The 25,179-nt window shown below is 41.5% G+C and overlaps 1 protein-coding gene across 2 annotated transcripts in view; it reads right to left on the bottom strand.

Moving 5' to 3' along the window:
• Nucleotides 1-254: 254 nt before the first annotated feature.
• NUP214 (nucleoporin 214) overlaps nt 255-25,179 on the bottom strand; it is a 46,663-nt gene continuing 21,738 nt past the window's right edge. For both annotated transcript variants that reach the window (XM_075716373.1, XM_075716374.1), the window contains exons 25-36: nt 21,836-21,911; nt 21,021-21,129; nt 19,723-19,828; nt 17,230-17,303; nt 13,643-15,406; nt 12,042-12,112; nt 11,360-11,516; nt 8,927-9,076; nt 5,937-6,108; nt 2,226-2,368; nt 1,354-1,378; nt 255-645 (exon numbers count right to left, since the gene is read on the bottom strand). In XM_075716373.1, coding sequence (XP_075572488.1) covers nt 612-645; nt 1,354-1,378; nt 2,226-2,368; nt 5,937-6,108; nt 8,927-9,076; nt 11,360-11,516; nt 12,042-12,112; nt 13,643-15,406; nt 17,230-17,303; nt 19,723-19,828; nt 21,021-21,129; nt 21,836-21,911 — 2,881 coding nt within the window. In that variant the 3' untranslated portion in view covers nt 255-611. The remainder of the gene's footprint in view (nt 646-1,353; nt 1,379-2,225; nt 2,369-5,936; nt 6,109-8,926; nt 9,077-11,359; nt 11,517-12,041; nt 12,113-13,642; nt 15,407-17,229; nt 17,304-19,722; nt 19,829-21,020; nt 21,130-21,835; nt 21,912-25,179) is intronic.

The raw sequence follows: 25,179 nt of genomic DNA, 5'->3' as shown, positions 1-25,179 counted from the left end.
TAAAATTTACAGAAAGGTAAAAATAGGAGAGCTTTTACTTCCCACCTCTTTGCTGAATGTTACTGCCATGGGAACGTGTTCTGCACGCTGCCAGTTTCTTCTCAGATAATTTCCTATTTCTCCACTAAGCCTCTGGCTCACACATGACTCAGTTTTAGCACTTCAGTGAGATAGGCGTGTGCCCCATCCTATACTTAAAATTAGCAGGGCAAACTTCAGCACTTTCTTAAGAGCCTAGAATAATCAGTCATTCTCTTCAATGAAAAATGTGCTGGTTTACATCAGGAACCAACTTGAGCTACTCCCCTGTCTAGGCAAGGGACGAACAACAGAAAGCAAAGTCCAGTATGGGGCCGGTAACCACAGCATACATCTATTTCTTCTAGATCCAGGGAGATAAACCCTTCCAACACAAATAACATCAAGGCAGATAAAATAGTTTAATATAGAGCGAGAATAAGTGTTGCATAAAAATAAGCAAAATCTTTTTCTTAAAAAAAAAAAGTCTGAGAACTCGTATTTAAAAGAAAAGCTGTTTGGATATTGATCGTGTAGGTGATTCATGAACGCAGGAGCTATGGCGCAGTTCTACAGGTGAGTTCAGGATGTCCTTAGCTTCTCCATCCACTAAATCCAGAGGAAGATCTGTGGAGCCAGAAAAAAAAAAAAAAAAGCAACACAGCAATGAATGCTAGAGTCTCCCTCAGGCAGTATTTATTCAGCAGATCTCTCAAACAAACTTCCAGGCTCCCTAGTATCAGAAACTAATTACGAGAACGCATTGGTATTTCCAGCATCTTTTACCTGAGACTGCATCAACACATACTAACTAGATATAATTATGCTTATTCTAAAGCCTACCATCTGGAGATACACATGCTTTCTCTACTTGACAGGGAAACAAAGTAAAAGAAAGTTGTTAGAAGTAATTCAGCAAGCCAGTGGCAGAGTGGATGACAGAGTTAACCTCAGATCTTAGTCCCGTTCTTCAACTGTAAATAAGCATCTCAATTCAGCCAGAAAGGTACCAATTTATTTCATTCCTTGTTTCAACCTGACAAATGGAGTAGATATTAGATTCACAGACACAGCTTGAGCGCACACATCATGTGCCTGAGAGGTGGAGAAAAAGCATGATCTAACTGAAAATTCTCTCATATATGAAAGATTAACCTCACTGGAAAGCACGCATTCAGAGCCTGGACTTTGAGCCCTATGCAATGCCACTAAAAAGGAAACAGGAACTACTATGTTACTGCTACTTTCAAAGCTTGCTCTTGTAAACCATTCAACTCTTCCATTCTGGTTCTATTTGTATTTTTAATGAAGAGCTAGGCATAAAATGGTACTTACGTGTTAGATGATCCAAAACCAAACCCTGAAAGAAATGCAAGATTAGAAAAATAATTGTTAAAAGGTAAAATGAATGTGTAAGATTTGTAGTATGTACGTCCCCTCCCACACACAGATTGAAAAACATTTCTTTCCTGCCTAAGGCCAGGAAAAGAGCAATGGGCAAACAATGAAAGTCAAATCTCCATCTAGAAGAAAAGCGACTTGCCTCGGTTCCTAAGAGGGCTCTGCTTTCACTGCTAATCAGCTAGGTCCATTCATTAGCAGCAACTGCATACAGTGTGCCTGGTTTATTCACCTCTCCATGAAAGTAAAAGGGCTGCTTTCTGAAGATGGAGTTAGCGCTTAATGCAAGCCAGTGGTGACAGGCAGACCACCAATGGACATATCCTCTCTCAAAGGCTCTGTTCTCAGCCCTGTGTAAACCACTGCAGCTTCACTGAATTACATCAGATAAAAATTTGGCTATTGGCGTTCTAGCTCAATTTTGCAGTGCATATGCTTCTGACACCAAGTACTTACATAGACACCCATGCATATGGTACTGAAGAGAGATTATTTCTCAATATTTTCCTTTGCGATGAAAGAACAACTCCACAAAAAGGGGTGAAAAGCAGTAATCTGATGACGTGTGCAGAAGAAGTGTGATTTATGGACATGCCACACAGCAAATCAGTGATGGAATTACGAGATAGTCTGAGAAGATGCTACACCCCACCCTGCAGCTCAGTTCTCCAGGCCATGGTGCCTTCCCTATAGCAGGACCAGGACCAGGCAGTTTTTTGACAGAGAGCTGAGGAGTCACACCTGAGTTCCAAGGAAAACTGGAGACATGGGGCCTGTTAGGTTCATTGTATTTTAGCTTCTCCTACCTCCTCCACCCGTCCCAAAAGCTGAGAATCCACTGCTTTGTGTGCCGAAACCAGTACCCTGTTGCGACAGCGATCCAAACGTCGGGGTATTTTGATTTGCTAGTGTGCCAAACGACGCTGTATTGTTACTGGTACCACCAAACCTGCAGTTTAAAGAGGAAATTTGTGTTTGCAAGCATCTTCTCACTTACACTGTAAGTTTGTCCCCATACCCGCAATGATAACAGTGCAATCCTTAAATGAGGATACATCAAAAGAGCGAGACCACCCGATATGAATAATTCTAATTGTTCATTCTGGAAATTCTAATTGTTCATTCTGGAAACATATTTTCTGGTTTGGGAAAGGCTATTGTACATACAAACGTCTGTTCAGCTCCCATTCTTAATGTACACCAGGCAGAAAGGCAAATATGTTCATGCTTACACAGCGTACATTTTCAAGTGCTTGGAAATACCAATTCCAGCCATCAAATGGAGTATATTAGCTCACCCCTGTGTGTTGTTTTCACCCTTTAAGCTCAGAAGTATAGCATCGTTTAATTTCACAAACAGTGCAGCAAACATGGAACTGGTATGAGCTGCTCATTGCCAGAGCACAAAGCAGAGCCCAGATACAGAACCCAGACTCCCAACCTTCAGATGGTACCTTACCCACTGCCCACGTAAACAGTCTACAGATTCCTCAATTCCTTTCTCTCCCCAGCCCATTTTGAACCATACACAGTTCCAGCACTTTCCTGAAGATCTGCACCTACCTGGCACTTCTCCCCACTACGTTTGGATTACTTCCCTAATTGCTTTTGGGGACTGAAATAAGAAACACTTTTATATATGGAAATTGGTCTCTCTTCTCCACCCACTCTGTCCAAACAGGCATTGTAGAGCTATCAGCATGACACGCTAATGAGACCATGATACGGATTATGGTTCTCCCCCCTGCTACACTTCTGCCAATTCTGAACGTAATAGGTGCACTCAAAAAGGAGCTTCCAGTGTTGCTCTAACTTAAATTGGGCAAAATGCAGACACAAAATTTTCAGATGGCAAGCTCCGCTAAAGCTCTGCAAATGCACAATGCTACTAGTACTAACCCAGTGCCAGCCCTCCCCTGAGCAGACAGTTGGCCAAGTCAAATAGTGTGCCAGCTTTGCAAGGCTGTGCCTCACACTAGCTCCTGTCATTTCTGACTTAAAATATGAACTGACAGCACGTTAACCCACCTCTCCATCCATCCAGATCTAGCAGACTTTAAAAAAACCAAACCAAAACACATCAAAACGTATCTCTCCAGATAAAAGACAATGCTTGTAGCAGTGTGACAAGCAATTCACCTGGTAAAGGACATCAGCGCTCCTATCCCAGGCACTGCCAACTCTACACACTACTTCCACATACAGCATTAGATACAATGGGCAGTTCAGTGACTTTGCATCTTTGGCCCTGCTAACCAACCCCTGTGCCTCTGGTTTGGGTCTTGACCCATGTGCCTTGCAGACAACTTCAGCTCAAAATTACAAATGTGTTTTTCTCAGGAAGGGCAGAACAGGTTTTGTAGTTCCTTTTAAAAAGAAGCAAGATGGGGTGATGCATTTTAGAACAAGAGGTTTTTACAGGGCTCCATCTCCTCAGAACTATGCCACTAAACACACAAATCATGTCTACCCGGTGAGAGGAAGTGGAGATGAAAATAGTGACAAGGAAACTTGTGGTTTAAACTGCTTCTTTCAGTTGCAACTAGAAGAACATGCCTGTTGAAAAATGCTAAGCACAGTAGGACAGCTTAAGCTGTGCACAGGTTGGGGTTTTTTTTTAAACATATAAAAGACATGATATACAGTCATTGCCTGGTAACAACTTAATCAAACCTATCTTGCCCAGATCTTCAGGTCTTTTGTAAAGCTCCTACACAAAACAGAATTGAGAGGCACTTGAGGTTAGTTTATGAAAGCAAAACATTATTTGCTCACAAACAGTCTGAACTGCAGATTTTGAAGAAGTGTAGTGGTTTCTATTTTTTGATACCCAAGTCATTTATCAAGTGATGCAGATTTTTCAGAATTGAAGCAGCAATGAATCACATGCATTTAAGTTAGCAGGGTGTTCTCAGGAACTCAGAGCTAATACCACACAATGTACTGGCAAGTAACTTCTCTTGAAGTGAAACTTTAAAAATCCCAAATCCAGAGAAAGGCAGAAAGGAAGTCCTGCACAGACACTACACTATACCGCAGAATTAAACTATTGCTCAAAATTTTGTGGTGAGATTTTGATTTTTAGTAAAGCTGCCTGAGAATTTTGTACACTCTTTTAAATTTTTTAAAATCAAAATCAAATTCCTCAGGCAAGTCTGAAAATATCAGTGAGTCTGCACTTTTCTAATAGAGAAGAAATTCTCAAAAATTCACAAAAGTTAGGCCACTAAATTCTTTCTTGAGTCTGCAGACTCCTTATGTTTGCATCACCACACTGCTTGTTCTGAACCCCATTTTACCTTTAAGCTTCCAACATTGTCACTGAGCGCATTCAGTTTCAGTACAAATCCTGCAGCACAATGGCTGAAAGTTGGAACTTAACAAAATATCAGCTGAGTTGAAGCTAAGTCATCCCTACAAGCGTATCCCTCTTTGCAGGGATTTAATTAAGCTGCCCCTATTTTTACCCTTTCCAAAGAGACTCTCCAACTTGCTGCACCAGAGTTGCACAGCAGAACCACCTAGTTGAAGCCTCCCACAGCTCAGGGCTGCCCTGGCAGATGAGCATCTGCCTAGCCTCCTGGGGAATTAACAAGTTACGCCTGTGGATGTTCTGATGTGCCTTATGTAAAGGCAGTTCCTCCTGAAACTGAAGATAAACACTTGCGAAATATGTAAACACTGTGATTGGGAAGATATCCAGTTTCCTCTTTTCACTGGAAATTTTCCTTTTTTAATTGGGTCTGTTCCATCTGAATATAATTGTAGGGTGTGAAGGAGAGTTGCTTGCTGATGGTGCAATATTGCAGAAGTGCATTTGCTGCCTATTGCAGAAGCTGCTTAGCAAGGTCTGAATTTCTGCATTTGCTGAACAAAACAATAGGAACAAGGAATAAAGTGCTGCCTACTCTGGTGCCAAGCACAGGCTTAAGGGGTAAAGAAACAGGTAAAACCAATCAGTGTGGGATGAACACAAATCATTCTGGGACTGCAGGCTGTTACAAGTGCTTCGTCGCACCCCTCAAAGCTGAGAGAACAGCCTGAATTCTCATTAGTATCTCTAGCCCAAATCTCACAAGTGGGTAAGGTGGCTAGGCAGAGTCACAGATAATGATATTTATTATTTTCTTTGCTAGGCATTGTTTGTAGGCCTAGATTTGAACTCGTTACATGTGCGCACAGAAAATACTCCTGCATTCCCTTACACGCTTACAAGATGACTCACATTCCCCCCTCCTCACCATCTCTAAAACTAAAGATTCAACATAGTAGTTTCAGCATTAAAATTAGATCATACACATTATTTCCTCTGGGATTAAAGTTTCTGGCTTATGCCTTTTTTAATTTTTTTTTTTTAAAAAAACAAAACAAAACAAAACCAAACCAACCAAGGACACTTAGAGCTTAGCAATCAATCACAGGATACGCTCTTTACCTTAATGAGAGGTAACTAAGCATAATAGTTTTTGTCATGCAAGAATACTGCTTTCCCAAACCCTGGACCCGGGTTGGCTTACCCAAATCCTCCGGCGCTGGCTGCTGCTGTACCCTCGCCGAACACTTTGCCTCCCGTTGAGCCCAGAGGGCTTGAAAAGGTTGGGGCTGAACCGAATGCTGGCACCCCTCCGAACCCAGGGGATCCCCCAAAAGTGGGAGGGCTGCCAAACACTGGAGCAGCACCGAAGCCACCTGAGCAAAACAGAGGCAAAAAAGGGACAAGAACATCATGTAAACAATAATGCAGAAAGAGAAAACAAAAACTAGATTTCCAAGTAGACAATCTCCATAATGGGGCTGTTGATCTTATCATATGGATACAGGATTATTTCTAAAATTAACTGCCACAAAGCTTCCGAACTGGAGGGTATTTTGTTACAAAAGACATGCGTAAGAAAAGTGCCTGAATGCATGCAAAAAACTGCAACCAAATTAAGAGACTATCCAGAAGAAAACCACATTCTGGGTCTCCTGAACGTTTGAGCACAAGATCAACTCAATGCCCAAAGCTGTACTAGAAGGTGGTAATAGATCGTACATGCTTGCACACTGTCAAGGAATCTCTACTTGCTTTACATAAAAAAGACCAGTATCTTAATTCTGAGATAGCAAGTGTGCATAATAACCAAGCTATAGTAAAAATACATACAACAGGTGCTAAACCGATGCTTTTATTTTTATAAAAAGAGACATATCCATCCTTCATCATAAAACTAGCACTCCTTACCAGAAAAAAAGCTTAGCTTATGTAGTCAGTTTTAAAGTAAAGGTCTGCTCCTCACCATTTAAACAAGTTCCTATCCAAAGGAACTGCATATAACAATGCAGAATGAAGAGTTTCCTGTAAAGGTCAGCTTCATGAACATTTGCTGCTGTGGTATGGTTGCAGTGTTTTACCCTGGCTTCTAATCCAAAGCTCTGGAAGGACATACAAGTGTCTGGTGGACAGAACTTCATGCATGCAAGTGCTTAAACTGGAAGAACTCCCCAGTGCAATAGGCAAGTCTCCCCCATCTCTTAAGATTAGAGACCAGATAGCAAGCTTGGTTTTTAAGGTGCTCCAGTGATGCGAAAAGATTCAGGACGTAGGGTATTATCTAATCCTGGTTTAAGTGGTGGAAACTAAGATGCAATGATTAAACGCCAGGTCAGCGGAACTGCATGATTCCTGCAGGGAATCAAGACTTGAACTCTGCTCTTGGCAATTTCTGTTCAGGGTTTAGCTGCTTTCTGCAGCTCTGAATGGACTTCTACCCAGATTATTTTATTCTGTGTTCATCTGCTGATAATTATTGGCCTGTTTCTAACTGACACTGTGGAACATGAAGGACACCTGCTCTTTTGTTTGACTAAGGATGAGGATGGGATACCACCACACATTTTAATACCCTGGGTGAAATTCCAGTCCGTGTCAAGGTAATGGATACTCTTTGGCTGTAAAACAAAAGGCCTGGAAAAAATAAATGCTAGGCCTGAATTATTTAAACACAGATCAGATATCTTGTTACCTCTATCTCTAGGAAGTTAGAGTATTTATCACGGGGGCTGAGGCTTTGTTTGGCACACACGCTCTTTTGCAATGCGTATTAACAAATAGTGGAGAAAGGAAAGTGGAACATGTTAAGTAGTGAAACCAGAAAAAGGGGGATTCAAATCAAGTAAACCCTTCCACTGCAGTTGGGAGAGGAAGACACACCATTCATTCCAGTATTTAGCAAATATAACCAGAGGAAGGAAGGATCTGAGGGGCTCTGTGCAAGTGGATGTGCCTTCTGTAGAAACCTCTTGAAAAATCTCAAGAAGAATTCTGAAACCAAAATAATCAAAAGCAAGGAGAGTCCTTGGGTGAATGAAAGAAGAACTTCCTTCAGCAATGCCTTTCTCCTCCTCCAGCAAAACTAACGGATGGGAGGTATGCCCGAGACAAGAAATTCAGTCCGCTACTGGAGCGGAATGCCATACTTGAGAGACACCTTACAAACAGCTGTTGGATCTGATTGCATCATCATTACGCTCTCAGCCACTTCACTGACATGAGAGCACAGCTACTGTCAAAGCAGAGAGCACTTCCTCTCAAAGCACTGCTTCTCCAAAGGGCGTTCTTGAGCACCATTGTCTCAAGACAACTTCAAGGATGACCAAGCCTCCCCTACTTCCCCCAGCGATGAAGCTTCAATAGACACACTTCGAGCAGAACACCTATCTTCATCAGTGTTCACTGTAAGAATGGTCTGAGGATAGAGGAGAAAAGCTTTGCTCTGCCTGACCCTGTGAGCCTCCATTTTTGCCTAGTAATTAACAAAATGAACGTTTTGCCATTTAGTTCTAATGAACATATCACAGTCACCACTACTTTTGTGGCTCTTTCTTTGGGCAGATGACAGTAAAAAGAAAAGAGGTTTTGTGAAATTTCCAGTCTTTGATTCAATTAACTCAATCAACAGAGGGAACAACAGCTCAGCCACAGAAGAAAGTATGATGACAGGTCAGACTGATTTCAAAAGAGAAGGACGTGAAGCCATGTCTGACATGAATTTTATGAGGAAGCTTTCCCATTGTAGACACCTGTGCATTCGCTCACATGAAGAAATGGGGACAAAAAGGGTTACAAAACTCAGAGTGAATTTGGAAGATAATATTCCAAGAAAGCATCTAAAATAGGAAAAAAATTATTCAGTTCCATATTCTGTACTCTTCATTGTATGGTATATAAGACCAGAACTAATTCACACAGCTCTCTGCTCTTAAACTGCAATGGGAATTTCTGGAATGAACACCTGAAAATGTAGTTTACTGGATGCTTTTCTGCACAAGAGATTGTAAATCTCTGCCTTGAATCTACCAGCTAAAGTTCTGTTCACTAAGCCATTAGTTATATTTTATTTATTGTTCAGAGACAATTCCTGTACATGTACTGAGTCCAGGCTGTAGACTTGTAAATTGTAGAATACTGTACTAAATATCTCACAGATAAGCGTGGGTGTTCATCGTGGGTGGATTAACAAAGTACCTGCTTTGTTTGGACTGGAGAACCCAAAGCCTTGAGATGCCACACTTCCACCGCCAGAGCTGAAAGTGCCTGTAGGCTTCTGCTCTCCAAAAGATGAGCTGCCAAATCCAAAAGTCTTTGCTCCGCTGTTTCCAAATAAGCTAGAAGAATCTGAGGAGATGAAGAGTACTTGTGAAGCTCATAACACGCAATATTCTACATTACGCTTCATTAACTGGATCAGGAGAAAGAGAAATGCCTTTTACTTCCCCAACCCCAAGCACAAAACAAACACCACATTGAAAACAGCACTCTGCAGAGAGAAGCTGTTTTCCGCTATTCCTACAGGGATTTGTAGTTCCACCAAGATCCATTCTAGATCTGATGGACCACTAACAACTCTTTATTGCTGCAATCTAGCAAATCACAGTGATGGATGATTTGATTAGTTGCATCCTATGCCACAGTCACTAAAAGACAACCCCTCAAGTGAGAAATCACAGCAGCTAGAATCAGTCTTTCTTGACAACACAAATACCAGTCCTCCACAAATTAAAGATTCTCAGCTATTTTGGCAATGGCCAGTTTGTCTTAACATGACTATCTGACAGGACCTTAAAGTAGGAGCCAAAAACTTTTCCAGCCTTACTGAGAAATAACTCAAGTTTTCATCTTTCACAAGGCTACACAGAGTTTTAGCATCTAGTGGCAGGACACAGAATAACCAAAGCTTTTCTCTGGTGAACCATCTGTTTTATTTCATCACAAAACCCAGCACTGCAATAAAGGAGGACTAAATTAGCAAGGTTAGAGAACTGACCTCAACCATTAATCCCAATGGATCATTAAAGATGTAATAAAAGAAATGGATCTGCTCTCCCAAGACTTGAAGTGCTACTTCTAGCCACTTGCAGCTCATTCTACAGCTTTCCTTCATTTCCTTACTTTTACATCTTAGCCACTGTTTCCCCTTCTTTGTGCTTTCTACCTGCTGGACTCCACCCCTTCTGCTTTCCCCTTCTGCCAAACCCAAATCATAAGTGATGAAATAATGAAGCTGGGCAGTCATTAAATAAAAGCCACAGTTAAGAAATCATTATGAATAGCTTTTGTGAAATACAAATGTACGTAACAAGTGCAGAAGAAATCATTATGAATAGCTTTTGTGAAATACAAATGTACATAACAAGTGCAGATCTGCAATAGCTGCACACAAAAGGCATGAGAGAGCCTGCTAGTATTTCAAACTAATTGCTACAGCAGACAATGGCATACATGCATCTCAGCTCAAATTTTGAGTATTACCAAGACCTGTTAGCCCAGAAAACTCAAGACTAATGTGTTTTTAGCTTGACTCTGGCATTAAAAAAAAAGTATATTTACACTAATAGACAGTGATTGATTCTTGCCTTTACAGTTAATCCTTTATAGCTTCTAGAAAAAAATTATAATAGTCCCTTAGAGTCCCTGGTTCAAAGGAACCTGTGGGTAGCTTTAATATATTCTTAACTACTTTTCATGCCTCCTTTTGTTAGGTTGATTGGCTGGGCAAGAAGCAACATGTGGGAGAGTTGGTGTGGCACCTCACGTGCAGATTGGTTTAGCTAAAACACATGTGCGGACTGATGCCTTTTAGCTGACAACTGGAGCAAAAGAAAAGACAAGTGCTGAGTCCCTCCTCCCAAAGAATGGTTTAACACAATTCCTCTCATCTACCCAGTTTTCACGATGCTTGTATGAGTCTATCTGTGAGAGACCCACCCTGTCTATCAAATCTGGATGAAAACTGATAAAAGGAACTCTATAATTCTGCTTCCTTACCAAAACAGACTACATCCCCTAACCAACCATCGAGCATATTATTTTTCTTTACTACATCCATGTGACTGAAAAAATTCACATTTCCTCCTAGACATGAAAAATGACTGAAAGCTTGTCTATATATTATAGCAAATTTTGATAAAATATCTTGCATGTGCTGCATAAAGATAGCCATTTTTAGGACAAAGCTGAGGAAACTGCTTTCCATCACATACTTGTTAACTTCGTTTCTCTTGAGCATAGGATTCTTAACAATTTTTAGTGTTAGGGCAGATGAGAAATAGTTAAAGCTTTCTAACTTCCAACCAAGTTGGAAGCAGAAATTCAGTGACAAGAATTTAGAGTATTCAATTTTAAAGAAGCATTTGGTCAAGAATTCCATACAGAATATAGATATTCTTCACACTTCTTGCATCTGCTTGTTTGTTTCAATGGCTTCCCTACTTGTTTTCCATAAACATAAAAGAAAAATTCCAGATTACACATCATGCACGCTCTCTGTCTGTTACCACTAGAAGCCCTTCACGTTAACAGAGAATTTATTCAGAGACAACTAATGGCAGAAAAGCAGATGGGATCACAAAAGCAAATGGAAATCGCAGCACGTTTTGTATTCTTGTTTTGTTCACTTACTCTGGGAAGCTGCAGATCCAAATCCTCCACTGGAGGAACTGAAGGGATTCTTATTGGCTGCATCCTGACTTGGCTTTCCTCCCAAACCACTGAAGAAGCCTCCACCTCTCCCACCACTTCCAGCTCCAAACAAGCCTCCACTGGAAGAAGATGGCTGCTAGAACACAAAAAGGACAAAAAAAGGCTTTAAGCAAAGTCAAAGTGGCACATGCCCCCAAGGCTGATTTTTCTGTCTGGCCTGTTCCTCTGGATGTATGAGGGGGCTAATGAACCAGCAAGCAATTACCTTCCAACACATAATGCAATGAAATCTTATTTAAGTCTATCTTAAACCTTGCCTATGGTACAGAATAATACCTTTGCAACTTGCTAAGTGGAGGACAGTGTAGGGCATGGAATAAAGGCAGGTGACTTACCGCATCTCTGTCTCACCTCGCCTGTGATAAAACATTTGTCTCTCCATACCCCTTGATAGACATTCGCGCAGATGCTGCTTTGGTGCCCACTACTGCTATTTGCAATAGCAAGTATCTTCAGTACAGACTGTGACACTTTTTACTGAGCATGTCAAATTGGTTTGGTTTGGTTTTTTTTTTAACTATATCAGAAATAGGTAGGGAACCCTGAACAAGTCCACTATGCATAACAGTCCTTTGTTTCTACAAAAGTAATAAATACTTGCCTGGCCGAAGACAGTGCCTCCAGTATTAGCTGCTTGCCCAAACACAGAGCCTGTGTTACTAGAACCAAAACCTGCTAAGAAAAGAAAGGAAAATAAACCACCAGAACTATTACTAGGGTATAAGACAACTCAGGGAGGTGACACTAGTCCAGAACAGAGAAAGGACAGGTCTCCCATGCCAAAACATAGGGATACAAGTGATGTTACAAAATGTATCTATGTATCTAATGTTGGACAAATTTAAAGTATGTGCCAACACACAAATAATAAATTCCACTGAAAGTTTACTTGAAAGTCATTCTCCTTTTCTCTTCGGCCAACTTAAAACCAAATAGAAAATAAAAGGCCTTTTCACTTGTGGGATTGTTGCTAACAATATAAGAGAATTGGATTTCTGTTAACATTGCTATAATAATGCCGCAAGTCATGAACAAGCACTGTAGCATTCTGATTTCCCTTGTGTAGGGAGGATCTGAGCTTTGTTACCCAAAGATTCCCGTTATAGATAATGAAATGTTTTGATTAAAAAAAGAACTCCCCATTCCATTTCCCAGTTCACTTAAATGTGCATTTTGTAATAAAAGTTGCATTTCTATAATTAGGAACACCTTTCTCAAGCAGAGTTCACTTCCCCCAGTTTAACTGTTCTCTGTTACTGTAGTTCAAATGAGCAAGCAGTTTGCCTACAGTGCCACAATTTTTAATTAAATGAGCCTAATTAGTTTTTCTTCCTTGAAAATACATGTTCCCTATTATTACTATATACTTTTCACTTTTCCCTTGGAGATCTCTGAAGATTGTACAGACAAAGCTTTGGAAAAAAACCCAATACATTGTAGCAACGTGGAGAACAACAGGAGACTGACAAAGAAGGTTTGGTATGGACAAGTATTCAATTTAACTGTGTAGACAGGTAGCTGATGGTCATGTTACTGCTATATATAATTTTGAGATGTTTCCAAATGCAAAAGCAGATTTAACAGATTAGTTCTTTGCTAACCCACCACTTTGAGGGCTTAAAATTTTTTTGTCATCCCAGATCATGATACAGTACTATGCCTGGCATATACATCCACTGTTGCACATACTCAACGCAGCCCACTGAAGGAAGTGCTGCATCTGTATTCATTGCCTTGATTATGGTCTCAGAGCTGCCTTGCCACTTCAGTATAACAATTTACAACAACATACTACTTTTAAGATCTTTTACACTATGCTGAATCCAACCCACTTATTGTGCAACAGGCAGGACAATACATAATTCAAAGTTAAGTCAAGGTAGACTTGTAAGTATAAAATGAATGCAAGATGGGATTGAAAAGGCTACATTCAGAAGCCTACTGATGAATAGTGAAGCACAGCAAAAGCTTCTTTGGTCTCCAACATTGGCCTCCCCCTCACACACACTGCAGCTCCTATTCTTACTAACTGAAAATTAAAAAAAAAAAAAAAAAAGCCCACCAAACCAAAACCCATCAAGTGCCATAGGGGAAAAAAAAGGCATTAAAAAACATCCTACTTTCCCCAGTGATATACTGCTCTCTGTACTTTAGCCAGACAGCACCGCTGGGACATTGCATCTCCCTGCAGTTTGTTCTTACCTGAAGCTTGGCAGAAGCTGAACCCAGCAGATGATGTTGTAGTAGTAACGGCGGCAGTGCTACCGAAGACTGATCCTCCTTGCCCAAAGCCAGTGTTCTGCCCAAACACTGGAGGGCTGCTTTGCCCAAACAACCCACCTCCAGTGCTGGCAGATGGTTGTCCAAAGGAAAAGGAGCTGGCGCTGTTGGTGCTAGCCGGTGCTCCAAAAACACTGCCACTGCTTGAGGCTGCTGTGGAAGCCGCTGGCTGGCCAAAGGCTGGCATTGTCCCAAACCCAGACTGGCTAAAGGTAAAACCACCTGAAGAACCGCTCGCTGGTTGCCCAAAGGTTGGTGCTTGTCCAAAGGTTGGCTGACCAAAGCCCCCAGTAGTGGTGGTGCCAAAAGCAGAAGTACCAAAACCTGAGCTGGCAGCCTGTGTGGTAGCAGTGGCAGTGGACAAGGTACTGGTGGTGAGTTGCCCAAATGGAGAGGATGCTGTGGTACCTGCTGGCAGTTGTCCAAAAACAGGTGGTGTGGAAGGAGGGGCAGTTGTATCACCAGCAGGCTGGCTAAATGCTGAGCCAGAAGAGCTGGAACTTGGAGGCTGAGAGAACACTGAGGAGCCTGCAGAAGTGGGGGCAAACACAGAGGTACCAACAGCTGGACTCTGAACACATGTAGTAACATCAGATGTAGCAGCCAACGCACTTGTGGCTTCCACAGGAGAGGCAACGTTTGTTGTAGAGGTTGTCGCCGAGACATTCTGATCTGGTGGGGCAGATGCAGAGACAGCAGGAGGCACCGGTGCCTTCAAATCACTTGTGGAGGCAGTAGTAGCAACGGCATCAGGGGGAGGTGCTGCCGATGTGGTGCCAGAGCCCGCAGAGACGGTGTCCCCGGCTGCGGCCTGGGGTAAAGCGGGTTCTTTAACAGACTCCGAAAGCTGTATCTGTGGCTGTGGTGACTGTGTCACTGGAGGTGAAGACCCAGCTGCTACAGCTTCATTTTCAGATGGCTTTTCTGACACAGGCGGTAACTTGGCATCCCCTGCACCCTTATTAGAAGTTGCAGCAGGGACAGCAGTTTGTGATGAACTTAGGAAACTTCCAAATGAGAGGGACGTTGAAGCAGAGAGAGTAGAAGGGGTAGAGGTGGATGTGCTCATACTGTTTGCTTGCTGAATGCCAAATGAAAAGGTGGGTTTGTTGCCACTAGAGCCTCCAAGATTAAATACCCCAGAAGACCCTGTGTTGGTTATCTGGACATTGCCAAAGAGACTGCTTGTGGCACTAGTGCTGATGGATGGGGATGCCGTGCCAACCGAAGTGACTGACGTTACAGCAGCTTCTCCGGCTTTTCCCAATGACAGGGGAGCACCAAAAGTAAACCCAGAAGGTATTGTAGATACTTTAGTTGACTGTGCTCCTGCCACACTGGTAGATGGTGCTTTAGTGGTGGTCTTGGCATTATCATCTACTTGACCAACCCGTAGTCCTGAGAAGCTCCCAAGAGTTTCCCCAGCTAGATTGCTCTGAAACAAGTGATCTCCTGGTTTAGATGAAGGGATATCCAACTTGCCAGAGGCTGTGGAGGGAGCAGATGTTGCTGCAGCAGGTTTGTTTGACTGGGTGCCTTCTGCTGAGGAGCTATTTCCTACTAAGGCTCCTGGAGCACTTGCTGGCTTGAGGGACCCAAAAGCAAAGGAGCTCTCAGGGACTGCTCCAAATTTGGAACCCCCAGCAAGTGAAAATGAGTCAGTCTGGGTGGACTCTTTGGCAGGAGCTGTCAGTGAGAGAAACAGAAGTTACAAATTGAGTTAGGGTATGCAAAGCTCATTTATCATTCTTACAATAATAGCATGCTTTAGTGCTTTACAGATTGTCAGACAGTGCTCCTGCCTCAAAACTATAAACCTTCTGACCATCAGGTAACTGCCACTTCCATGTGGAGTGGACAGAGACAACAGTGCCATCTGAAGCCTTTATGGCCAGGGTTGCAGTCACAAACACTGTTACTTTCACGTCATAGCCTCCACTTAACCATCCTTCTCTTTGAGTACAGAAAATTTCAGCCTTTGGCTCCTATCTCTTTTGCAACAGTTTGATAAAAACATAAAAGACCTGGTTAGTACAGACCATTTGCTGTTAACACCATTTTCACCCCTTCTTACTTGGTTCAGCTAAACAATTTCTGATATTCACTACAGGACTCTGTTTAAACTAATGGCTCAGAACAGAGTTTGGGTCATAAAAAATACTTTCTGGCGCTTGAAGTCTTCTACAGAATCAAATCTTTCTTTACAAATTCAACTATTTATAGACCACTGACCAGTTTCTATGCAGCCTGTTTTCAGCTTTGAAAGACTTGAGAAAAGCACTCAAATGCAATTGCTAAAGCAGCTCCACTTATAAGACATTAAGTCCAACTGTCCAACAGTGTGAAACTGCTGAAGTTTTAAGGGATACTGGACTAGTTTTATTTGATGTGTTGTCATTTCTGAGCACCAAACACACACAAATTGTAACCTGAAGATATTGCATTGGTGTTTGGACTATGGGCCGATTTGGACAAGGTACAGGAAATCTGCACGGAGATCAAATAACAAAAGAGCAAAAGCTTCTTAGCATAGCTGGTATTATCCTTGTGTTTTACCCTATAAGTATATTAAGTATATTAGGAACTGACACTGAATAATGCAGCATTTGTTTCCTCCTGAGGCACTGAAATTCCTTCTGTTCTTCTTCCATCACCAGCTAACAGAGGCAAAAGTGCTCCTACCATTCCACAGAGCAGTGTGAAGTAACTGCCCTCACACAACGCTGTGGTTTACAAGTCTGTCTCCCGCACCTCCCACTCCTCCTTTAATCAGTTTTATCTACCTAAGCTTTTATGTTAACTGAATCTTCAGGTTTTAAGCCAAGTTAGTTCCCTCTGCTTAACATCAACAGAATATTAGTAGTATTGCTGTGGCTGTAATGGTCTAAGGATATAAGCAAGCCGAGATTTGTAAGAAGAGGTGACATCTCTTATTAGAGCAACTAGTAACATTGAAAGCGAGTTTTTGACCATGCAGTCTCTTTTGCAAGACTGAAATTAGAGGCAGAAAACTTCAAGAATATTATAAAGCAGATGTATCAGTCCCCTTTTTCCAGACTGGGCAAATATGGTCTACCTATGAAATGGAAAGGCAGCCTTTATGTTATCAACATAATTTTAGAAGCAACACAAAGCCACCCCAAGCATTCCCCTCCCATTACTAAATGCTCATTCCACTTAATGACAGCTTTCTGTCTCAGACCATCTCAGCAACTTCAAATCTACAGATTAAAGACAGCACAGGAAATTACTACAGATGTTACCCTTTTCATAAACTAGTACCTCCTAGATGTTCTTGGCAGCAAGTATTTTGCTTAGTCTTAATTGAAAGGCAGGTGGCCTAGATTTCTGTGCATTACAGGGCATAATCCAGCATACATACATGTTATTGCAGCTACTGCAATTTTAATAATAGAACTGAAACATAAAACAAGAGCCACACGAATTAGGAAGAGTAAGCATTCTCTTAGCAGGGAAGAGAAGTTGTTTGCACACTCTTCCAAACTAACCTTGTGAGGAAGCGAGGCTGGGCAACGTTGGTGATGAAGCAGCTGATGTGACAACACCAAAATTAAATCCAGACCTAGGAGGAAAGAGGAGAAAGGGAAAGAATGACACTTAACTCAAAGTGTTGAAACTTCCAACCCCATGATTAACACAACTTTGAGACTCAGATTTCCAGTACGGACTTGCACAGTCAGACACACAGGCACAAGAACAGTTTCTCCAACAACTAAACAGGCACAGAGAAGCATGCACGCAGACTGGGCTCCATTTGTTTCCTCTCTGACAAGGCTTCTAGAGGGTTAGAGAGTCAGAGTTCGAACTTCTTTTGACCACCCCTCATCCTCCCATATTCTTTCCTTTCTGCTGTATATTTCTTCCCCATTCAGCTTGGCAGTGGAACACCATGCACCAATTCCTGACAGCTTTTGGGAGACTAGCGAGAGCAGAAGCCACAGTGGTGACTAGAGTTTATTTAAAAGAGCTAAAAGGTAAGAGACAATGGATGTACAAAAGGGCATACACGGATACTACCACCCGTCAAAAAGGAGATCAGTCATAGCGAGACAGAAATTAAAAGTTTCAATGACTATTTCACACTGAAAATATTCTGTCTTGCAAAAATACTGTAATCTTTCATAATGAGCACTGGGGTCCTACAGAGACCTTCATTCCCTGAGGCTTTTTAAGCTTTCTCTGATTCTCAAAGACCAGCTGCTGATATAGAAGTCAGGCCATTTAACTAAGACATCACTGATGACGTCATTGTATTTATTTAGCATATGGTTTACAGACTGAGGCACTGCAGCCTGGGACAGAGGCAGGGTTGGTTTGCTTTTTGAATCTGAATTTCCATCTCTCAAAAGGACAATTTTAGCCCTTTGAAGAGCACAGCAAGGCATTTGGGTAACATCCACTTGACAAACTTGCAGAGAAATGATTAAGACTGAAAGAAACCAGCTATTTGAAAGTATGTGTGTTCTGAAATAATTAATGTTACCCACTTCATAAAGAGAAATTCACTTGAGTATTAGATAGGTAAACATTCAGAATTTCAAACAATCATTTCTAAGGAGTCGTCCCTCTCCCCCAAACATAAGATACGATCAACGAAATATTTTCGTCATCCCTGAAAAAACACTCCAAAAGAGAGATTTCAGAATAACTATATGTTCATAGCATGCGCCTTGCTTTGTTATTGTTATGTAACAGAAATCACCAGATGGCATGGGGACTCTCTAGACACCTTCACAGACTACTTTTCAAGCCAAAACATGGAATTTGTTCTGTTGTACTAAAATAAATAAATCAGCAAGTTTGACCATCAGCAAAATTTTCAAGTCCTGATCGGAAATTCCAGCACTTCCGTCTCTCAAACCTCTGCCAGCATTTGAGACCCGTATATGTATGCCCAGGTGAGAAAACCCAACATCATTCTCTTTGGAATCAATCTTCAGAGGTGACAAGTGTTAATATAGAATCATAGAACCATAAAATCGTTTAGGTTGGAAAAGACCTTTAAGATCATCCAGTCCAACCATTAACCTAACATTACCAAGTCCACCATTAAACCAATTAAGGGTAGAGTAGTAATTTCATGTTTCCTGGCTTGGTGGCTGGCTTATTTTTTAATGAAAGTAAAAACTAGGAATCATTAAGGTTGGAAAGGATCTCTAAGGTCATCAGTCCAACCATCAACCCAACACCGCCATATCCACTAAACCATGTCCCAGAGTGCCAGGTCTACCCATTTTTTGAACACTTCCAGGGATGGTGCCTCCACCACCTCTCTGGGCAGCAGGTTTTTTCCTTCTTCTTCTTCTCTGGGAGCAGAAGCTTCCAGTGTTCAGCCTCTTCTCCTGCTGCTGTAAAGCCAAAATTTATTCTCACATACCTCTGCACAACTTGCTAGGGATAACTTTCCTGCTACTGCGTTTTGTTCACTAAATAAAGAACAAGGTTTAAAACTAGCTATGGTCTGCCTGTTTTTCCTCTTCCTTGACCCCAACATACAAGATACAGCATAAATGTTCTTTGAGTCTATGAGTAGTGGTGATGCGCACTCAAAGACAGGCAGTGAACCCAGTACATCAGACCATAATTGGGTGCTTTAACCACAGTCACATTGCTCTAATCTCAAATCATCACCTGATGATGAGAAATACCAGTACACACAGAATATGATTTGTTCAATAGTCCACTATAGATAAACCTGAAAAGCAAGCTAGTCATTGTTTACTCTTGATTAGTTACAGACTGAAAAAACCTCAAAGCAACATGATATTGTATGAAATTCTCACAGACCTTCAGACCTCACTCAGGTAGGCATCCACAAAGAAGAACGGCTTCCAAGAACTCTGGTGCAACCCCTGCCCTCCCAATCTAACATTTGCAAGTGCCATTTTACAGTAAGATGCAGCTTGTAGGTAACACTTGCTGTAACAGCTGATATTCATACTTAACATCAACTACAAAGAAATCTTAATGTTCATACAGACCCCACAGAAGAAAATGAGAATGCTTTGTTAAGCTGTGCAGTTGTTGCTTGTACTGATGTCACTGTAGAAGAAGTCACAGCTGTAACTGTTTTTACTGTGCCCTGTCCTGTAAGTTACAAGAACAAGTATTACAAAAAAGAAAAAAGCACGCTGTCATCCAACTATCAGAAAAGGAATAGTTTGCACACATACTCCAATTTTATCAGTTGGAAACAAAGCTTTTTTGCCACTTATACCACATCCAATATTTGTACACAGAAACATTCCTGCTACTGCTACATCAGAGAACACACGAATTATTTCAAAGATTTAAGGCAATAACATATATCAGATTAGAGCAAAGATAGGTGTCATCATCTTGACAATAAAAATTAAACAACAAAATCAAGAAATCCTTGGTAAAATCTCTCATCAACGTATCAAAACATATTTCAAATAAAAAGGAAGTGTTATTAAATTCAGAAGCTGAGATTTTCAATAAAACAAAATTTAAGCAGCATTTGCCAAGCCAAATATGATTCCTAGTTATTTTTACTGCTTCTTACCCCTGGCTAAGAGGAAACCTACATCCACGGATTAAAGGCAGAAGACCAACAGAGATGGATTTCAGACATTTATGCAAGGGGCTTATAAAACCATGTCAAATGCAAGCATTATTATCTAATACACACTAAAAATCAATTCCTTCCTTAAGTGTTTCCTCTTCCCCATTTGCACTAAATGACGTAAACTGAGCATTCCTTTCCCTAGAAGCTTCTAAACTGTGCGCAACTGATCACAGTATCTGAGTGGTGCTTTGAAGTTGGTCATACACCTCAGTGCTTAACAGACCCAGTACCTAAATTAGTTCATTTCAAGCTAGTTCACGTACTCCTATGATGCTGCATGTTTAAAAATCGAACCAGCATGATTAAAATGTTTAAAAGAGAGCATGATTAAAACGTTTAAAAAACAAAACAGCAAAGATGGCTGCTTTTGATTTGCTGTCAAACCACAGTAGCCTTTGGCAGATGTGCTTTCAACATTTCTTGATAAGGGTTACACAGTCTGAGTCCACTCTGAACAGGGAATTGTACCATTGAATTCTAGATGCAGGCACAGAGACAAAACACAGGGTTGTATACAAAACCACTCTCCTGCTCTTTTGTACTTTGGTTTTTCAAATTCTCTCCCTCCAAATTGACCCAGCAGCCTCTCAGAGAAGGCAAATCTTTTTTCTTCAGTGTCTGGATTGCGCAACCTGACAGGTGGCAAGAGACATCCAGGCCTTATTTCCATCTCCACTAAAGACAACTTACCTGAGATTTTGTTGCCAGATGATGTTGGACCAGCTGTAGATGCCATAGGACAGGGTGCACACACAGCAGAAGGTGGAGTCTGTCCCTTAAGTGAGCTTGGTAGAGGTGTCTAAAAACACAATACCACTTCAGGTCAGTGCAGTCTGTCCATTAACAAAGGTCCTTCTGACCTTGGTCTGGTATTATGAGAGTCATGCAATGACTTATGAACAAACTAGAGGAAGGTGGTCGAAGCACTTAGAAGTACCCTTCAATCTTGGGCCCATTATGTCTTGACACTTAAATACAGGGTCAATACTCAACTTTTTCAACAAGTCTCTTGCAGAGTGCAGTAAGCCTCCATGGGCAACTGCTCAATGATTCCAGGGGACAAAGACTGCTGTGTTGTTTTTTGATGTGTGGACATAAAACCTAGCAGCTTGTCAACCAATAAGAACTGTTTTCAGTAGAATAACAGGCTAGGTAAACTCTCTCCCTTGATTGCCTAACACTTTTTTGGTTCTTTTTTTGGATGAAATTTAGGAATATCTACCTAATACAGTTTCCTTTGTTGTGATTTGCAACCCTTGCTGCTGCAAGGCTGTGGCCATTAGAAAGCTGCAAGTCTTCAAAAGAGAGAAAAGGCAAGACATAACAAAGATATGCCTGGCATCACACTGTGGAGGTCATAGATAAATAAATGGTTGGCCAAGAATGCAGGGCAAGCTGTGAAAAGAGATTTTTAGATGACTTGTTCACCAACAATTAAACCCCAAACTGTGCTGAGCATGCCCAGCTACAGTATTCCACAGGGAAAGGGTTCTATATCAAGATACCTGTTTAGCTTGATTTGTAGCAACAGTTGCCAAAACTTGGTGGACTGCCTGGGCTGCAGAGTGAGGTACAGATGATCTTAAAAAGAAAAATTAAAACATTAAATGAATGACTAGTCTAAAAGCGGACTTCCTTGCCTCTCAAAAAGCACAGCTTCCAAAAGTCTTGAACAACCGCCACTATTAAAGATTCCACACACAACTCCAAACGAACAAATCTGATTAGGGAATAAACCTCTTAAATGAATCAGCCACATCTAACAAAGGAAGTCTGCAAATGTGTTTAAAGCTCTGGACTTAAACGATCAAGTCTTTTCACACACTCTTGTCTCTGAAGAGAGTCAGGCCTTTCTATTTTACAGGGAGTTGATGGAAAATCAGCAGGTAAGGGGATTACAATTTTATGCCTAGTGGATAACAAATTTAAGAAGCTTCCTTTATAGTGTGGAGCCCAGACAAGTGCCTGCAACTCTCAGAAATGCTGAGCAAGGAGACAAAGCTGAAGCGGGGGTGAGGGGGAGCGCTTCATGTCTTTGAAGTGTAGTATAAACATTAATGAAGTCATGGAAAGAACTGTGATAAAATTAACTTATATTCTACATTATAGGTTTGGGAATTTTGACCACGAAATAAATTGTACATCAGAGCCCACGGACAATTACTGCAGAACAGCGGCTACTCCTGGGGTGAAGCATCCTACCTACATGCTGTGGGCCATTAATACACCAAATCACCATAACTGGGGAACAGCCATCCAGTTTTAGCATCTCCTCAAGTCTGTGGCTCACCAGGTTCAGCACCTTAAATGGCCAATAACATAAGCTTTCGGAAGCTTAAATTCAACACTGATTGCATTCTCTTGGTGGCAAAGGCCAGCTCTCTCTTGCCCTAGCAGGCTCTTTCCATCTTAACTCAGGCCTGGCGTTCCCTAAGGCAATAAGCAATCTCTATACAATAGAAAGGGCTGAGGCTGCAAATCCCAGACAGTAAGTGAGTCTGGGCGTCAAAAGTTGTGTATCTCCTAAAGCACGAGGACTCCCAAACTGCATTTACTATTTGGTCAGCTACAGGCCAACTCACAGAAGTTTCCTACTATATTCCAAAGGAAGGGGACAAGTGCATGAAACAGTAATTTTGCACAGCTATTTGGTCTTGGATAGGGTTTTTTTGGGCCTTAAACAGCTTTGCATTACTAGTAAGTCCTTCCTTCCAGCAATGAGCGCTCTATCTCTACATTGTATGGCCTGGATTTGCCCTCTGCTCAGAGCAAAAGTAAAGCAAACAAGGAAAACTTCAGATTAGCACTGGAAAGAGTCCGTGTTGGGAAGGTGCAGCTGTAAATTTCAAGTTCATACCAACCCTGAACAAAGAAGAAAACAACGGAAGGTCTGTGAAATTCATGATAGGGTGGGACCTTTTCCCAGAAAACTCTCAAGATCACCTGACCCACAGCTTCTCTGACAAGGCTATGAAAATGTTGGGTTTGACTACAGTTGCCGAAAGAGGTTTTCTGCACTGAAAACTGGATAAGTAAATAAGTAACTGGATCAGGACCACCAACACACCTAGCCACAGGCCATTGAACAACTGATAACAGCTGAAAAATCATTACTGCTTAACAACCCGAAAAGTGTGCTGTGGCGGCAAAAGAGAGCCAGGATGTCTGAAGTAGCAAAAACTGATGAATTAACTTTGCTGGGTGAATGCGCTTTATTTTAGTGCTGAATCTGACTGGCAGGCATGGTTCATTTGGGTAGAATTTTTAGAGAGCATGTTTTTATGAGGTCAGCTATAAAATAAGACTGTAAAAAGCCTTCAAGATATCAAGCTACCTGGTGCTCTATAAATTAGAGAGATCAATCAATACTGCCAGTCTAAAACTAAAACCCTGAAAGAAAGACAGGTCTGTCTTTAACTACAGTTCAAGTGAAAACCAATCTCAGATATGTATTGCTCGCTCATGTCCTTGTCTATGTACACCCAGTACTCTTTGCTTTTTTCATCGTAGTTTTGATGAAACAAAGGGTGGAGAACTCTTTCTGGTCATAACACTGCTTTTAGCAAAATCTCCCAAGCAGAGCTGTTTGCAAATTTTACTTTCAAAAGATGTAGCATTGCCCTTCCCCTTCTCAGTTTATCACTTTTAGGAAAAAATAAAAAAGTTCCTAAACTGTTTCCCAATTAAAATGCAGAAGAAACCATGAAGTAAATTTCAAGGTCAGCAGCTGAGTACCACCACTGTAAGACCCCGGTTCCCTTTTGGAAAAGCTGCATTGAAGGAATGTCAGCATTTTTCTTTGACAGTGAAGAGCGTACACACATGTATGAAAACCAGAAGTGATGCAACAACAGAAATTGTTCCAGGAGCTGCGCATATAGCCCACAGTTACATGGATAAAGCATTTGCAACTCCATGGGGACTTATAAGCAGATGTATGTGGTGAGTTTATCCTGCTCTATGCAGTAAGCCCAACTTTGCTCAGACTTCAGTTAGTGCCCTTGCCTCCCCACTCCAGAAACAGCCATGTGTTATCTTGGTCTTAAGCAACAGTAGGAACTTCAAGCAAAGACAGTTTCAAGGTCGTTACTACGACAGGGAAAAGGACTAGTTCTGTGGCTGGTGACAGAGCCTGGTGATAAGACAGAAATCTCTGGAATGAGCTGAGCTGGCTGTTGTCTGTAGGAGGCAGAGAAGTAGGAAAGCTAAGCGTTACAGCTAACTCACGAGAAATCTTAACAAATTCAAGGTTAAATACCAGAAGACAACATTCATAATTTACTCATGAGGAAGACAGCTTTGCAGCTCTGTATTTTTCCAAAGGGACTGGCCCCTATTGACACCCAACTCTTCAGTCAAAATTCCAATGTCAAAAAATTTGAGACAAGTTTCCAGAAAAGCCAGAGCAGTTCTCCCTCCCTCAGGGAGTGAATCTGGGAACAGACAGAAGAGGCATAACTCCAGAGGAGGTTTTCTCTGTAGCGGATGACGAAGTAGAAGGAACAACATCTGGACAGCTGAAGGCCACAGACCACGCTCAGCGACAGAGGGTTGTGCTTCCCTCACAGAAAGAGGCAGAACAGAGGTAGTGACTAGAAAGATACCAGATTCAAAGTACATATTAGCAGTGAAACCACTGGATCCCAAACGGAGGGAATGCACTAAAATGCATTTCACAGACCAATGGAGAAGGAGGTTAATACTGGTCTCGTCATTTGTTCAGGACAAGCCATTAGCAAATCCTTGAATGACCTGGAAAGAAAATATTTCTTCCTTCATTCCACAAACCCAAGACTCTTCTCTAAATGCATCCACCTCAGGTCTTACATAGTCAGACTATGTAAAATAC

Source organism: Pelecanus crispus, chromosome 9 (assembly GCF_030463565.1).
Source record: "Pelecanus crispus isolate bPelCri1 chromosome 9, bPelCri1.pri, whole genome shotgun sequence".
Classification (NCBI taxonomy): Eukaryota; Metazoa; Chordata; class Aves; order Pelecaniformes; family Pelecanidae; genus Pelecanus; species Pelecanus crispus.
Note: the sequence above shows the minus strand (reverse complement) of the source record. Positions and strands in the feature narration are given on the sequence as shown.